Here is an 18,726-nt window from a genome sequence, read left to right as displayed (position 1 = left end):
GGAAGTCACTGAAGGTTTACTGGAAAAGAAACTTGATCTGAAATTTGAAAGAATGGTAGCGACTAGAGAAACAAATGAGATCAGGAAAGCCAAAAGGAATATACATAATCTATTTTCAGCAAACCATTTTTTTCATGAACAGGAAGGAAAGAAATTGGGGGATATCAGGAAGGAAAATTATATTGGGGTTATATATTTATTGATGTGAAAGTCCTTTATATCAGACTAAGATGAAATAATAAAGGCTTTTGAGTTGAAGGGGACAAAGTGTAACAATCTTGAAAATAATTTTCTAAATTTAATTTAACAAGGTTTTATAAAGTATAATAGGCTAATACCTAAATTAGGATATAATTAACTAATAATAATAATCTATAAAATACAGCAATCCCTTTAACTCTACCCAGCATAGTTAAGTACCTTTCTGCTTCTAGTGGGGAAAAAGGAAAATAATGAAAAGAAAAAAAAAAGATGTAAAAGAGAAAGGAGAAAGAAAAGTAGTACATTCAGGGTCAAGTGGCAAAGCACTACCAATGACAACCTTGGATTGCTTACCTGACTATCTGGCAGACAATGAGTATTAAAATACTTACCAATGAGAAGATTTTTTAGTCTCCTGTAGTCTTCAGTCACATCAAAATCATCACCAGCAAATATTAACATAGGTTTTGTTCCCTCGGGACATTTACTGTTCTATGAAATGAAAAAGAAAAAACTCAACAACATATTTATCAAAGTCTAAACTGTTTATACACTGATTTTAAAGCAGTCAATACTTAAATACAGTAATTCATTTTTAGATTTTCTTGATTGTCCTAAAACAGCGTCTATGAGTACTAATTTTTAAAAATGGGGTTGGGATTTTTAAGCTTCCAGATTTTTATACTAAAAATAATTCTTTCCATTTTGCATGTGTTGGCATCCCAGGGTCAAAATAAATATAATTTTCATATCTTTGAATTATTTGTACCACTGTGCCTTTCCATTGTACTACATAAAAAGTAATTAATGAAGGCTAAAGTAAAATACCAGCTAGACATTCACACAGGAGGCAATATAATCTTATACAGAAAGTATGGGCTAATCCTCACTCAGTAGGGTCAAAGTTCTTACTATAAAAAAAAGTAATCTGCCTTGTTTTGTATTTCCTATAACAAGAAGAATGAATAATAAGAGGATTTAGAAGCCACCAAAAAAATTAAATAGAAAAAAATTCTTTAACTGAAGATTATGGAAGAAGGTGAATGGTTGTTGGTCTGAACTTCCCACTGATCCAAATACTTCTACTCTGGGTATCAATCAGGGATTATCCATATCCAGAAAAACAAAACAAAATAAAAATAAGAAACAGAACAAAAAAGCCAAACTCCTATTCCCTAGGATCATAGGCCACCTGCTGCCTCCCTGCTCACCATGACACTGTTGTCGTTTTCTGATTTAAAACCCTGAACCTTAACTGCTGACACTTAGGAAATGTGCTTAAGATGTGTCTGTCTGGTTGAGGGCCTGAATGGATGTTCCACGTTATATCTGCACCTCCCCAAACCTCTCGCTGCTGCCCTAGGATAATGGGGGCATTTAGGTACACAGTAGGTAAAATAAAGTCAGGCAACATCAACTACAACTTTGGGTTTCAAACCCTCTCGACTATAATGCGTAATAATAAAAAATACATTTAAAATCATGAACCAGTCATTAGAATATAATTAAACAAAAGTTATATGAAACCATACTTAAAGCACTGATATTTTCTACTATATTCTATTTTAAAAAAAATATATATATATATATATACATTAATTACAGCCAGTTTGAAGGCCCTGAACTAGAAGAGACTATAATAGATGAGCTTTACTTGAAAAGTCTGAGCAGTTGCAAAGTATTTTCCTTTATGCAAAAGAAAAAAAAATCAACTTGCCTTAAAATTTCTAATTTTGTTCATTAAGGCTTATTTTATGCAGAATAATTCTCCCTTTGAGTTTGCCCATCTTCGAAAATAGGTTTCTAGAATAATTACTCAATTTCTAGGGAGATTTAATCACCTGTTAAATATTCTTATTGCACTTGCTTAAGAATTAACAGAAGAGGCTTGCTTAAGAATTAACTGAGTAGGCAAGTGAAGAAAGAACTTTTTTTTCAGAGTTTCAGGAAACTGCCTAGCTACCACCAGATCAGCAGATGCTACCTCTCCCATTACTTTTTTTTTTTTTTTTTTTTTTTTTTTAACATGGGCAGGCACCAGGAATTGAACCTGGGTCCTCGGGCTTGGCAGGCAAGCATTCTTACCTACTGAGCCACCGTGGCCCGCCCCTCTCCCATTACTTTTACGTTGCAAAGTAGGCTAATTCTTTTTTTAAAAATTTCAAACCTGCCTCTGCTAGCTTGCAGATCTGTAGGGGTGGTCCCTTCACCTTCATTTTCCTCTAGGGAATCATATGACAACTTAGTCTTTTCTTAAATGATGCCAGAGTTATATAAATACCTTTTATCTAATAATCCTGCACCCAAAAGAATGTTGCACTTTCTATAGGAGAGAGATGTTGATCTCATGGTTTATGCACATGCTTTGCAGCTGTTGGTACAGGTGTAGAGATTTTCTTCTGCTTAGTGGGTTTCCTTCTCTTTTTTCTTGATATGCCTTAGGGTCAATTCATTAATGCCATAAGGGCAGCCCACCTCAGCAACATTTAGCCTGAAGGAAGCATATCTAACAATTCTATTTTTTCCTTCAAGTTCATCACTTTCCTGTTTCTTTGGAGCACTGTCTGAACCACTAGAAACACTACAATTGGGAACCATGATCTTAACAGAGTTTACGGCATTTAAACCACACAAAAACGAGAAACTTGAAATGCAAAGAGCACTGCAATAAAGCAGTGGTAAACAAGCACTACATTTCCAAACCAGTGTGTATAACCACAGTTTTACTACAAATTTAATTTTAAGAAAAGAAAAGTGTGTAGTTATTGATTTATGTTATTAAACAGTAAAATAACTATGTACAGGTAATATTATACATAACATACATACATTATATGCATTTATGTTTTTAAGATCTCTCTACATTTCTAGCCTTTGGGTCTCATCTGCTGGCCTTCATGTGCTGTCTGTGACTTGCGCAAAACTCCCCCAAAATTCCCATTTTATTTCTTATACCTACCTGTGATATATCAAACTGCAATGGGAAAGCTGCAATGTGGAAGGGATAACTGCACTCAATTTAAATGGTTCTTATAAAAAATGAGACCTGACTCATTGGTTTTATGGTCCAGTTTAGAAGCTACACAGTGACTGAAATACCTCGTTTTGGAAACCAAACAGAAAGTGCAGGAGTTAGGTATCTGTAATTAAGCCAGTGACTATGCTAGCAGCAGTGGTAAAGATGAAATGAGAACATGCTGCTCATCTCCAGGGATTCACACATAGCCCCAAAGTGAAAATGTAATAATATGATGACGTCCACTGTTATCAGGCATCACAGTTTATACATCTTCTAAAACGTTACCTTCACTGATAAGCACTTTCACTTATATTATCTCATTTGATGTTTTTATGCCTATTTTATACTTGATTGCAACTGAAGGTCAGAGATGTAAGTGATTTGTGAAGTCACAAATGTCACCCAAATGGCCAAGAAAGGCCTTAAATCCAATCTCAGGCTACTTTTCTGCCCTGTATCAGAGGTGACTGGGATGGCTGATTGAGTGGGGATCAAGTAAGAGCCTTTCTCCAAACTCACAAGATAAGGATAACCGGATGTAGTTTAGGAATTCTGTCAGACCTGGGTGGTCTATCTTCTATTTCAGGAGAGAGTGGAAAAAGGAGTGATAACATACTTGCTACAATTCTTTCAACTATACCACAAGGCAATAAACTGAGAACAGTTACGTAACTTTCTATCACAAATTTCAAACCCTGTCTCTCAAAGCTCTTGAGCCCTGTAAGTCATCAATGTTATCTCTCTGGGCCTCGATTTCCAAATCTATAAAACAGGGAAAATAAGTTCAGCCTTTTATAATATGGTGGCTGTGAGGTCTGAGATTATTTGATGGAATAAATTAAGACAGAAGCAGAATTCTGAGAAAACAGGAACCCAATTTGGACCCAGAAGCAGAGCTAATAGTCTTTTTGCTCTCCGAGACTATTATTATTTTGTAATGCTAGTCAAACACAGGAGACAGGAAAATTCAAGTCCCCAAGGCAGAACTGAGATAGCAATTGGTGGTCAGCAGTCAAAACACTACAGAATTGGCAATAACTTCTTGAATTTAGAACAGGACTCACTTAAAATTCTACTGATATTTCTGAGGTTCCATAGAATAAAACGCTGTGGTAATCCAGAGGGAAAGATCAGCATTTAAACTGTAGGCCTAGACTGCTAAGAGTTAGTAACCCCAGTCTGAACTCAAACTGCCAGAAGAGCCACATACGTATTAAATGCCATAAATGTATTCCTCTTTTGTAAGTATGACAGTAAAATGAAATTATGTTTTTATCTTAGCACACAACAGAATAAAAACACAAAGTTTTCTCCTATTTCATCTAGAAAGCTGCATCAGTACTCTTCACCAAAAGATGTCACTATCATCAGGGAAACGCAAATTTAAACAAGATACCATTTCATAGCCATCATACTGGCAACATTTTAAAAATCTGGTAATACTAAGTATGATGTAGAGCAGTCAAAACTCTCATACATTTCTGGTATCTGAATATTAATCAGTACAGTTTTTGAAAACCATTTAGCAATACGTGCTAAACATGAAGGTGATCCCCAAACCCATTACAGCCAATGCTAAAGAATACCTAGGCATTATGTAAGATTCTACAAAGTTTCCATGCTCTAGGGCAACTTTCCAGAAACCTACAACCTCCAGGCGGGTCCCTGGACCAGATAAGCCCTGAAATGTAGATGGCCAAGCTGTCCAGAACATCAACTAGTTCCACCCCCTAATCCCATATTATCGACAGCCCTTTTCAACATGAAAAAGGTAGAATGGGCATTGCCTAAATACCTCTAGAGTGGGAGAAAGATCAAAGGTGATGGTGGTTATACAGAGAAGGTAGGGTTTAACAAATAAGTATGACTGCTGAATCATTACACTGATATTTCTTTTAGTCTCCAGTATCTTAGAGCAACTAGAAGCAAAAACCTAAAATTGTAGAATTATAACCCATAACAAACTCTAAAATCTGTTCTACAACTAAGTGTTGCAATGTGTCTTGAAATTTTTTTTTTTTTGGTATAGATTATTTTTCACAAAAAAGAAACAAAATATTTTTTCTAGCCTCCAGTGTTTCGGAGCTGCTAGAAGTAAAAACCTGGAATAGTGGAATGGTAACCCATAACAAACTATGAAATTTGTAACTACTTCTTGAAGTGTACTTTGAAAATCATTGTTTTTTCTTCCCTTTCTTTGTATATGTTATATTTAACGATAAAAAAAAGTTAAAAAAAAATGTCACTATTGCCTAAGAGCAACATGCAAAAAATGCCTTTTTATGGTTGATATCTTACCTTAATATCTTTCAGAGAAACGAATTTCTCAATACCTAATTCAATCATATCCAGCACATGGTAGTCATACATACGACCTAAAAGAAAAACACATTTTCTTGCAACCACTTCTTCTAAATAGTCTTCTATGCACCCATTTATCTGCACATCCACAATGGCAATGATTCCTGGTATGACTTTTCTTTGTCCTTATATCCCTACATATGCCCCCTTTTTCTTAAATTTTTAACTCTACCGATGATAGAGTTCTAGGATCTTAGAGATCAGCCCTACTCTCTTATTTCATAGACAAGGAAATGAAGAACCACAAAGGATAAAGGACTTGCCGAAGCCAGTGAGCACACAGACCAAATCTCAACAATCCCAGAGAAGGGCTCTGTTTCTATGTATTTATTCAACAGCTATTTGTTAGGGAAGGATTAATTTATGTGGATCGATATGCAGCTTTGTTTTTTCTAACTCTAATACTAATTTAAGATTTATACAGATATTTTGTATTAGAAAAATATCCCATAACTTGAGGTAAGATAGTATTTATATACCTCGTTCTTCACCTGAAGACTGGTAACTAACAAAAATTTTAGTCAATGTCACCAAGAAAAAGTAGAGTATACTAATCGCTCCTGAATCTTCAACATTATCAGATAATGAGTCACAGAACTGACTCTGTGATTAATAAAAACACTAAAAAGTAAATAGTACTTACCTATTACTAGATTATGTGGCCGCTTCTTATTATGGGAGCCAAACATGAATAGAGAACAATCTGATTTTTTTGAAAAGAATTCCTACAAAACCAAAGAAATTCCACTGAGTACATGGCATAAATGTAAGAACTTTCTAATCTTACCTCTGAACTAAAATCTCTAAAAAAGGAAAAGAATTATCAGTTTTTGTCAGAGGGAGTTAATGAAGATTTAATGAATTAGCTAGGAATGTATAGAGGAAAAGTACTTTATTTCTAGCTTTTTACTTCAAATTTTCTGATTCAGGGTATTTAGGGAAAAGGTTAAGTTCAAAATTAAAATACACAACCACTTATTTTCAGTTATGCAGTTATTTTGGAATAGTATAACAAGTGCTTTATTTGCTGAACAAGTGTCACAGGAAATCACTGCTATTATAAATAGTGCATCTTCGCATGCATTTACAATACCCATGAATACATAGGGTGCCTAGATAAATTTATCAATATAGTGTTTTGATGTTTATAATTGGATTCATAAGTTTATAATACATATTACTACTTTTAATTATAAACTTCAGCCATGTGGGAATCTTGCTCTAGAATCTCCATGCCACCTCAGATTTGACTAATTCCATATTTTGCATCCAGCAGGGACTTAATGAAATTGATGGTGTACCTATCCCTAAGAGTTACTCTCTGTTTGGCTCTCAGAAGTATTTATTTCATTACAGATTTGAGAAGAGGGGAAATACAGTTATAGAGTTCCAATCCTAGAAAGCTCTTTTAACACTGATGCCTATTACTCTGACATAGCTTATTAAGATTCAACATAAAAATTAGTCAATGTATTTTAGTCCAAAAATCAGTTGGAAACACCTTAAAAGTTAATGACAAAAAATTAACATGTGAAGCAACCATAATCTTCAACTTTTTTCACCATTTATAAGATTCTCTGAGGTGTGGCCCCCTCATTTGGTTAGCATTCATTCTAGCATCTAGGTGGAAGCAAATGAAGCAAACAACTACCTACCAGCCCTTTCTACTTGTAGAGGACGCAAAGTCAAAAAGTCTAAGAATTCTGGCTATGGTCAAATTAACCTTTCTGAGAATTGGTTTTAGCATCTGAAAATCAGGGACACTAATATCACCTGCAAAAACCTGCAAGGGTTGCTACCTATCATAACTTGTCAAACCCCAGCCAAAACCATTCCTGCACATTCTGAAGAATACCTAAGGCATTCATATAAGATTCTACAAAGGTTCCATGCGCTAGGGTAACTCTCCAAAACCTACAACCTCTAGATGGGTCCTGGACCAGGTAAGTCTTGAAATCCTGAGGGGCAAGCCCTTCCAGAACATCAACTAGTTCCATTTCCCTATCCCATATTATCAAAAGTCCCTTCCAATATGAAAAGGTTAGAATGGCCATAGCCCAAATACCCCTCAAGACGGGGAGAAAGATCAAAGGTGATGGTGGAGGTGGAGAAGGATGGAAGTGAATGATGAAGAAGATTCAATTTAACAAATTAGTGCTGAATCATTATACTGATATTTCATTTAGCCTCCAGTACCTTAGAGCAGCTAGAAATAAAAACCTAAAATTGTGGAATTGCAACCTATATCAAACTCGGAAATCTGTTCTAAAACCAATTGTTGCGATGTATTTTGAAATTTATTGCTTTTATGTACATATGTTACTTAAAGAGAAGGAGGAGTATAAGAAGGAAGATAGAATTTAACAAATGAGCATGACCACTGAATCATTATATTGATATTTCTGTTGGTCTCCAATGTCTTGGAGCAACTAGAAGAAAAAATGAAAAATCATGGAACTGTAACCCATACCAAACTTTAAAATCTGTTCTATAACTACATGTTAAAATGAACTTGGAAATTGCTTTTTCGTGTATATGTTATATTTCACACACACAATGCTTTCCAAAAAATACCCTTTCTTCTTACTTACCTTACTCCACTTCTCCATAAAATCTGCTTTTTATTTGTTAGAATTCTACAGCAAGAGTAGTAAAGTTTCTATAAAAGGCTAGACTGTAAATATTTTAGGCTTTTTATGTCTTTTTAAACAACCCTTTAAAAATATAAAGATCATTCTCAGCTCATGTTTGTCTCATACACAGATTTGGCCTGTAGGCTACATATCTTCCAACTCCTGTTCTAGGCTACCAAAGCACTAGTGATAGAGAGGATCATAAGAAGAAATCAACCAGGTTTCCAAGTTGATCGCTGTTTCCACGGTCATTTTGAGCTCCAGAAGATTTATTACAGCCAATGAAATGTTTACTATCACTGGAGATAGGAGAGCAAAGAGAGGGAATATCACAGTTTCAAATGTAAGAAGAGCTGTCATATCAATGTTAGATTAAAAAAGTGGACAGTGCTGGAGATTTAAAACAACACTGCTTCACAGTGCTCACTCAACTAAATGCATCACTGCACCACAAAATAAAACCAAATCTTACATGTTGTACGAGAGAGACAAAATTCTGGGATGAACCCTCTATTTTTACGTTCATGATCCCTTTAACAAATGGCTGTAAAAAATAAAAGTAATTTTCTAAAAAGAACATTTTATTTTGTCAATATTTTTCTTAATATAATTTTTATTGCAGTTGGTTGCCACATCAGGATAAGACGTTATATTTTAGTCTTCTAATTAATTATTGAGATTCTATTCAAAAGTCCCTTCTTTTAAATTCACTAAAAGAAACAAGCAATGTGTTCCTATTAAGAGAACATAATCACATTCTTTTCTTAAAAAAAATTTTTTTTTATTGTATAATATAACATATATACAAAGCAGAGAAAGAAAAAAGTAAGTTTTCAGAGCACTCTTAAACAAGTAGTTACAGGACAGTGAATAATGTACCTATTAGTCACAGTAAAATGCAAGATCTATATCATATTTTTGAAAGCCTTAATATCTTATTTGCCTTCCCTTTTACATCAAAATATCATCACACACTTATTTAATGAGAAGGAGTATAATAGAGAAGATAGCATTTAACAAATAAGTATGACTGCTGAATCATTATATTGATATTTCTGTTAGTCTCCAGTGTCTTGGAGCAACTAGAAGAAAAAATGAAAAATCTTGTGGAACTGGAACCCATACCAAACTAAAATTTGTTCTATACCTACTTGTTAATATGGACTTGGAAATTTATTGCTTTTTTGTGTACATATATATATATATATATATATATATATATATATTTCACAATTTTAAATAATGTATAAAAACAAACTTAAAAAAACAAACAAAAAATATCACACAGATGAATTCTACTGCAAAAAGAAAAATAGGAGTACCACATGAATTAGTCTAAATAATCACTTATATGTGTTCTTTAATCAAATTCTTATACTTACCAGTGATGTCTGATCCTCAAATGGTCTTGTAATATTTTTCCTTAAAGATATAAAAGACTCCAATTTTAATAATCTTGATAAACAAATTTGCCTATAACAAGTAATTTATTAAGTAAAAGGTACCTCATATCCAGATGGGAAAAAAAAGAAGCTGGAAGGATATTCATACATTCAAATATTTATTTAATGCCTATTATCTGCCAGGCACCATTCAAAGAGCCAGGACTACTCAAGTGGCCTTGTAAATAAAATTTGTTCTAGTAGAACTTACATTTTTTTTGCAGGGTGGTGGGGGGATGCATGGTCCGGGAAACAAAGCCAGAACTTACGTTTTGGAGGAAAAATAAACAAATGATTTTAAAAGGTAATAATTATAACAAAAATAGAATAGCATACTGTGTTAGTGTTGAGAGTAGAAAATGACTATCTGAGCTAAGATATGATTAATGAGTAAGTCTTGGAAAAAATTTTGAGATTAAGTATATTCTAGGAAGAAGGAACAGAATTGGCAGATTCTGAGACAGACAAAAAAGCTTCGTTTATTGAAGAAATAGAAAGAAGGCAAATATATCACTTGAACTTAGTGAGCAAGGGGATAATAGTACGATATGAGGTCAAAGATACAGACACAGCTCAGATTATGTAGGGCCTTGTTGACCCAAGGTAAGGGATGGAGGGTTTTAGGCAAGAGAGTGATGTGAATGAATTTACACCTTCTTTTTAAAGGACAGCTGTCTCTTATGTGAGAAGAACGGTAGTAAGAGTGAAAGCAGAAGCCACTAAGGAGCTCTTGCAGTAATACAAGAGACAAGGAAATTAACAGTGGATTGAAACAGGAACAGCAGTAATGGAGCTGAAGAAGCAGGGGTTAGAGAAAGGTAAAACGTTATCTTTTGCATAAAAAGGGGAGAAATGGGAACATATCATTGCATTTGTTTAAATATGCACAAACAATTTCTGGTATAAGAGAAACTAACAATGGTGGCTGTTCTGGGACAAGCATGTGTTTATACTTTTACTGCATAATTTCAGATTTTTTTAATCATGTAAATAAAGTATTTATGAAACAGTTCAACTTTTTTAAAGTTTTAAGAGAGAAATAAAATAATTTACACAACATATCTCAATTTTGTTTAAAAGAATAAAATAAATCTGTAGGTACAGAAAACATACTAGAAGAAAATATGTCAAAATATACATAATATTATCTGTAGACAATTACTTACTCTTCTAAGCATTATGCAAATTCTCTAAAATAAATATGTATTACTTTATAATAAAGAAAAAGGTGTTTTAAAAATCTGTACAAAGCAAGCAAAACAAGAAAAATCATTGAACAATTAAGATTTAACAACTAACAGCAATTCCCCAAAATAAGGAAATATAACCTACTAGAAACATGGAAAATGAAAGTTAAACAAAAACACTGTTTCTACTACTTAATTAAAAAAATAAACTCAAAATAGGTAAATAAGCATGAAACTTGTAAAACTGTACGCTGCCAAAAGAAAAAACTTTTCAAAAGGCAATCTTGTAAATATGCTATATGGGGCATAAAGTTATACTCAGCAATTCCACTTCTAGGAATCTCATATAGTAAATAAGTCAAAAGGATAATTCATTTGTGTAAAGATGGATATTTGTAACATTATTTATAAGAACCAAAAAAAAATCTTAATTTCCAAAAACAAAGGAATAGCTAGGTAAATTTAAGTACAGCAATTTAATAGGCATTATAATGTCCCTAAAAATGGCATAAGAGCTACCTATCAATAGAAAAATATTTATGATATGAACAAAAAGACATGATATAAAATTGTACATATGGCATCAATATGGATACATCTTAAATGTATTGTGTTAAGTGAAAGAAGTGATAGCCCAAATGCTACATGGTACATTAATTCCATTTATATGACATTCTGGAAAGGGAAAAACTCTAGGGATGGCAAACAAATCATCCCTTTGAGGGATATTTTCAGTACAAGAAAATGGAAATGCAAACTGTAACAAATGATCCCTAACTATAGTATAAATGAATAATATAATAACTGTAGTGTAGGGGCATGAAGAAAAACTAACCTAAGTTCCTTTGAAAAAACAGTATTTTGACTGGATACTATAAGGCTAAAGACAGGAAGAGTTGTGCATACTACATTTTCAGGCAGTAAATTTGCACTCTTACAGGGTTAGAAATTCTAAAACTCTGTGTATACTAACATTATACAAATAAGTAAATATATTATAATGAGAACCAAGTTTCTCACTATCAGAAAAAAAAATTGGAAGAAGGCTGCCTGTGTTGTTAAGAGTGGAAGCAGAAGTATTGCATGAATTCAAGATTTTTAAGGAAGTTATCAGTATGAACTCAGGGTTTTTAAATATATATAGTTACAGAAATATACATGTATGTGCATGCGTGCATTATGTAGATACATGCATTTCTAAGCTGTCTGCTGAGAGGGACTACTCCAGTAACAATGAGTATAACCAGTACCCAGATCTTTTTTTTTTTTAATTAATTTTTTAAAAAAAAATAACAAGCACAAACATTCTGAACATATGATCATTCCGTTCAACATATATAATCAGTAATTCACAATATCATGACATAGTTGTACATTCATCATCATGATTTCTTAGAACATTTGCATCAATTCAGAAAAAGAAATAAAAAGACACAAAAAAAACTCATACATATCATTTACCCCTTCCATTCATTGATCACTAGCATTTCAATCTACTAAATTTATTTTAACATTTGTTTCCCCTATTTTCTTTTTTTTTTTTACATGGGCAGGCACCGGGAATCGAACCCAGGTCCTCTGGCATGGCAGGTCAGCATTGTTGCCTGCTGAGTCACCGTGGCCCGCCCCCCTCTTTAATTTTTATTCCATATGTTTTATTTGTCTGTTGATAAGGTAGATAAAAAGAACATCAGATACAAGGTTATCACAATCACAGTGACACTGTGAAAGCTATATCATTATACAATCATCTTCAAGAAACATGGCTATTGGAACACAGCTCTACATTTTCAGGCAGTTCCCTCCAGCCTCTTCATTACCTCTTGACTAACAAGGTGATACCTATTTAATGCATAAGAATAACCTCCAGGATAACCTCTCAACTCTGTTTGGAATCTCTCAGCTTAACAGTTTATTTTGTCTCATTTCACCCTTTCCCCTTTTGGTCAAGAAGGTTTTCTCAATCCCTTGATCCCGAGTCTCAGCTCATTCTAGGATTTCTGTCCCACGTTGCCAGGAAGGTCCACACCCTTGGGGCTCATGGCCCACGTAGACAGAGGGAGGGTGGTGAGTTTGCTTGTTGTGTTGGCTGGAGAGAGAAGCTACATTTGAGCAACAAAAGAGGTTCTCTTGGGGGTGACTGTTAGGCCTAATTTTAAATAGGCTTGACCTATCCTTTGTGGGGTTAAGTTTCATATGAACAAACCCCAAGATTGGGGGGCTCAGCCTATTGCTTTAGTTGTCCACACTGCTTGTGAGAATATCAAAAACTCTCCACTTGGGGAAGTTGAATTTTCCCCCTTTCTCACCATTCCCCCAAGGGGAATTTGCAAATACTTTTTTACTCCCTGTTCAAATCACTCTGGACAAACATACAAAATCTTATGCCCTACTTAAGGTTCCATGTACTTATAGTGTTCAATTAAGCTGTCCACATAGTTATATTAGGAACTGCACTAGTCAAAATATAAATTTTGTACCAAATAAGCATTTTTTGCTTTATTCTCACACATGTTAAAATTTTAAAATATTAATTACCATCTATTTTCAACACCCTGCAGTAATGACATTCCTTTGTTCTTCCTCATGCAAAAACATTTTTTTTAATTTGTACATTTAGTCACTATCATTATACACTCTAGGAATTCCTAGATTATACTATCTCAGTGTTTATCGTCTATCTTTCTTTCTGATTTCACTTAGCACCCAGATCTTGGTGTCTAAATACCATTCTTCAATATAAGGAATCAGGGCTCCATGGCGAGATGGCTAATTCAGTGCTGGGGCAAGGAAAAATACACGATGAGCCTGGAACACCTTGTGGTACCAAAAGTAAGGAAGTGCTCAAAAACAGGAAACCCACTAAAAGAGCACAGAAGCCAACCTGAGAGAGTTCCCAATGACCAAAGGTAGAGCAATCTGAGCAAGAAAATTAAAATGACAGCACTGGATTACAACCAGAATAATATAATCAATGTCCTTGAGTCCATACTGATAAGTAATTAAATGAACAGGGGAATAGGGACAGATTTCCCTTACAGAATTTCAATTAATAATATATAAGGAATGAGAAAAATAGAAGAGTCATCATTAGACTATCACAAAAGGAATCACTGCTGTAGACTAGATCCACTGGTGAATACAAAAATTAGAGAGCAAATGTTTGAGGAGAAAGAGGATATCTGCATAGTCTCAAAGTATCTCCTCCAAGATATTTATTAATTAAAAAAGAAAAACAGTAACTTTATACAACAGAAACCCAGTAGACTGCACATTAACAAAAGTTAATGCCACCTGTAATAAGACACATTGATACATTACTTTTGTAAAAAACTTAGGAAAAACTCAGAATGAGGGACAGTCTACAAAATAACTGACAAGTACTTTTCAAAAGTGTCAAGATCATCAAAGACAAGGAAAGGACAAGGAACTCACAAATAAGAGGGGACAACATGACAATGGAATGTGGGATCCCGGACTGTAAGCGGGAACAGAAAAAGGATGTTGGTGCAAAAACTGGTGAAATTCAAATAAATAACATCTGTCTTTTAGTTAACAGTATTGTACCAATGTTAATTTCTTAGTTCTGATAATTGTACTATGGTTATGCAAGATGCAACATTATGGGAAGCTGGGTGATGGGTATATAGGAGCTCTATCTTTGCAACTTTTCTGTAAGTCCATAATTATTTCAAAATAAAAAGACTTTTAACAATTGCTTATATGCTATAATTACCACAATATAAGAACATAAATATATATGGAAAAAAGACTGAAAAGAAATAAATGCACATGCTAACAGCTATATTTAAGGAACAACAGCATTTAAAAATACATATTTTTCCATAAAAACAAAAAAATAGAGTTGGCAATGGTGGCTCAGTGGCAGAGTTCTTGTCTGCCATGCCAAAGAGCCGGGTTCGATTCCCAGTGCCTACCCATGCAAAAAAAAAAAAAAAAAATATATATATATATATATATATATATATTTTACAAATCTTTCATAAAGTGGCTGTTACTTTTATAAATGGAACAAAATAAGTTAAAATAAAGTAAAAAGTCATAACTTACTTTTTATACAGAACTCCATATGGTTTTTTCAGTGCATACTGTAAAATATAATTTATAGATTTCAAAACAAAACATATTCTAAGAAGCAGAGATAAAAACACAAAATATTATAACAGTTATTATTATACAAGACTACCACGGTCCCTGAATCCTGTGCTGTATCCTGTTTGGTTCCCTTGTGATCACTTACAATTTTTACCAGATCATTTTCTGTGTGTGTGTTTTATGTTGTCAGTGAAGTCATGGCTCCTGAAAGGCAGGGGCTATAATCTGTCAACACAATGACATTCGAACAAACATATCAAAAAAGATGGGGAAAAAAAAAGTATGAGCAAATATGAGGATATATGAACTAATTATCATTTTCATAAGCTATAAAGAGTTTAATAAGATTAATTTTGTTGATTTAGCACACACACAAAATCTATCTGCTGTGCTCAAGGCCTAAATATTTGACAACTTATTATATACACCTCCACAAACTACAACTTTTATTCACTGATTAAACATCTACTGAGCACCTACTATGCGCTAGACACTGGGCTAGCCACAAGGCTTTAGAGGTAGGGAAAAAAAATAGCTTTATAGAGCTTTTATTTTTATCCCTTAAATTACATTCCTAACTGAACATGTCACCTTTCCCTCCAAACCTACTCTACCTCCAATATTCTCTAAATGGCACTATCACCATGAAACACTCAAGCCACATATCTAGAAAGTCATACTTCTCATCATGCCCAAATTCTTCAACCCTCAACATCTGTTTTCCCCATTCATCTTTCATTTTCACTGCTGCCACCGGACTCTAGATATTCTTCACCTAGATAACAACAATAGCCTAATTAGTTTCCTGCACTGCATCTCACCCCTCCCTAAATCAGACAATTAAAAAGATGAATCAGGGTGGGCGGTGGCTCATCAGGTAGAATTCTCGCCTGCCATGACCGGGGACTTGGGTTCAATTCCCAGTGTCTGCCCATGCAAAAAAAAACCACAAAGATGTACATATCTCTCACTTAAAATCTTGTAATGGTTCCACAGAGCTTTCAGAATAAAGTTACAACCCCATGTTGCAATTTGATTCCTGCCACTTCTACTAGTATCTAGCCCACTGTCCTTCAGCCATTCCCAATTATTTATAGTTTCCCCAAATGTATTATGTTCTTTTACACTCTCTTTTGCACAACCTTTTTTACCCCTTAGCTTTGGAAGTCTTTCTCTTCTCCATCACTTCTTGCTCCAACTTTTTCAAAATGAAGCCTCAAGTGTCATCTCTGAGAACCTGATACCACAATGTGATATTACTGCCTCCCATCCTATCCCATGCAAGCCTCCAGCACACCACTCAATCCCAATGCTATAATTCTGTACTTTTTTGTCTCCTACACTAAGCTCACTGAAGGGAGGGAATGTGTCTCATCTATTAATTCCCAGCACCTAGAACGAATCATTGGTGTAGATGAATGAACATACATTAATATGTAGTTATTTTGCTTTACAAATTAGTTATGTTTCTAAAGTGTAAATAAACCAAATTCTAATAATTTAAAACAGTTGAAACTTACCAAGAAACTAGTTATTTTAAGGAAAACCAGTAGTCAGTGCCATGACAAGGCAAGTAATCTCTAGTTTAGCTCTACTCTAAGGTTTATAGTTCTTAAGGCCAGGCAAACTTATACAGGTGATTCTCCAGCAGGTTAAGCTAATATGCTAAAATTTCCTAAGATGATTTCTATGCCATTTAAAAAATAAGTACATATACGTACCACATCTCTAAGTACTTGTGTCACTATTGCATTTGCATTTCCTCCTTTAATCAGCATGGCATTTTTAACATTTTCACTGAGTTTTGGTTCTCTCTTCTCAAGGAATCTCTTGGCCCTTTTTGTTTTGGGCTTTCTGTTCAGAAAAATCACAATTCAAAACAACTTAAAACATTTTCCTTATATTTCAAAACTATGACTTGACTGATACGCAAATTATTTTAAATCAACTGAGAAATCACATTAGCATATTTTCCAGTTAGGTTTCCAACATTAAACAAAATCTCACCTTTTAGGAGATACTAGTAAAATATTCAGTTATTAGTTAAATATGTTTATTTTATTAACTTTTAGCTAAAAGAGGAAAGCCTTCATTTAGAATTTCCAAGAGTTATTTTATTACTCCTTTTATCTAAACCTTTTTTAAAACCAAAAAAAAAAATAAAGAACTGGAGTAATTACCGTTATTTTTTCTTTCATCTTTCCATTCTTGAACCAATCAAACTGTACCATGTACTCTAACAGAAAGAACTACACAAAAAACTGCTAATATATCTATGAACAGTTACCAAATGTAGCCCATTAATCAAAGCCACAAGAGGACGGACTGTTTATATTCCTGGTTTAAGGCCATGAGAAAGTCAAACATTGCCACCAAAGGGGAATAATGATGATGACATTTTAATAAAGTCCCTGTATTAAGGCCTAATCCTCCCCACAACCGTATGAGAGAGAAAAGGACTACTGGAGGCAATTGAGGACAAAAAGGTAACTTGCCCAAGGTTACACAGCTTATAAGTAGGTCAATCTTCAAAATGCCAAATTTGAAAATTCATCTAGACCAATCACCTTGGAAACTATGAAGGGGAAACAAATCCATTATTCTGATTTTAAGATATGACAGCAAGAGGGATACATTTTGTACATTTCTTGCTTTTCCAGGTTTTCTGCATTCACTGAAAGAATTACTCCTTTTAAATAAATAGAACCCCTCCCCCCAGTCCTATGGGCATTTCAGAAAGAAAAATAAAAATAGAACACAAACACACACACTTTAGTTTCCCACACAGACTTAAAAAGCTTTCCCCCAGATAAATGTCAAGCATAAAGTTTCTTCTCATTTATCGATAAAGATGCATTACAATCAAATCAAGAAATACTTAGTGTGTCTATATGGCAACAAAAGTGCTATATGCTTTATATTCCATATAGTTTGTTACTTCTCGTTAACAAGCAATGAATGCAAATAGCACTTTAGAAGTTTTACTAACTGTTCATCCTCCAATTAGGCTGTGAATTGTCCTTACTCATCTTTGTAGTTCCAACACCTAAAGGAATATGAAGCAGGTGCAGAAAATCCCTGAATTAATGACTAAAAGAAGAAAACTGTCATTTTCATTACATTTTAACCCAGGTAAATCCCAAGAAGAAAACCATAGCAAATAACCGCAGGACGATTTAGGAGAACAATAAATAGTTTTTGAACGAATCAAAAACAAACAACTCTTTTAAGTATAACCCAGAGAAGTACTAAAGGTTGAGAGGAAAAGTAAAAGTTAATGAGTATGTTCTACGTGCTGTGACAAAGACTTTACACACATTCTCTTCTCCAATTCTCACAGCTCTACGAATATGATGATGGCTACTTTTACAGAGGAAACCGAGGCTTAGATTAGAGAGTCCAACCAAAGTCGCAAAGGTTTGAGCGGACGCGCCGGGACTGAAACCCAGAACTGTACGAATCCGAAGCCTGTGCACTTAACCCTTTACTGTACCACCTCCTTCACCCTTCTTCGGAAGCCAGACAGCTTTAATTTGTTGGGATGGAAGCAACGCTTCCGTCCCACCTCCTTCCCGCGGCTCCCATTTGTGTGCTTACACACTGTTTCCCGGCCGCCGGCACCGAAGACCCAAGCTGATGGGCCCCCACTGCGGTCCGACTGGCAAACAGAGGGAGGAAGCAGAGCGGTAATCAAAAGAAGGAGACAAAAGCTATAACATTCCTTCCCGTCACAAAATCCCCTCTCCCCAGCGTTCCCAGGATGCGAC

General features: G+C 34.4%; 1 protein-coding gene across 6 annotated transcripts in view; it reads right to left on the bottom strand.

Moving 5' to 3' along the window:
* RPF2 (ribosome production factor 2 homolog) overlaps nt 1-18,726 on the bottom strand; it is a 64,818-nt gene that overhangs the window by 45,783 nt on the left and 309 nt on the right. Inside the window, exons 1-7 of one of the 6 annotated variants that reach the window (XM_077162664.1) lie at nt 18,557-18,724; nt 16,681-16,813; nt 14,915-14,952; nt 9,597-9,636; nt 6,225-6,306; nt 5,519-5,595; nt 594-693 (exon numbers count right to left, since the gene is read on the bottom strand). In XM_077162664.1, the coding sequence (XP_077018779.1) occupies nt 594-693; nt 5,519-5,595; nt 6,225-6,306; nt 9,597-9,636; nt 14,915-14,952; nt 16,681-16,737 (394 nt within the window). In that variant the 5' untranslated portion in view covers nt 16,738-16,813; nt 18,557-18,724. The other 5 variants (XM_077162666.1, XM_077162667.1, XM_077162665.1 and 2 more) reach the window with 5 other exon arrangements.

The sequence above is a fragment of the Tamandua tetradactyla genome, chromosome 5 (genome assembly GCF_023851605.1).
Source record: "Tamandua tetradactyla isolate mTamTet1 chromosome 5, mTamTet1.pri, whole genome shotgun sequence".
NCBI classification, from domain to species: Eukaryota; Metazoa; Chordata; class Mammalia; order Pilosa; family Myrmecophagidae; genus Tamandua; species Tamandua tetradactyla.
This window is presented reverse-complemented; position numbering and strand designations above follow the sequence as displayed.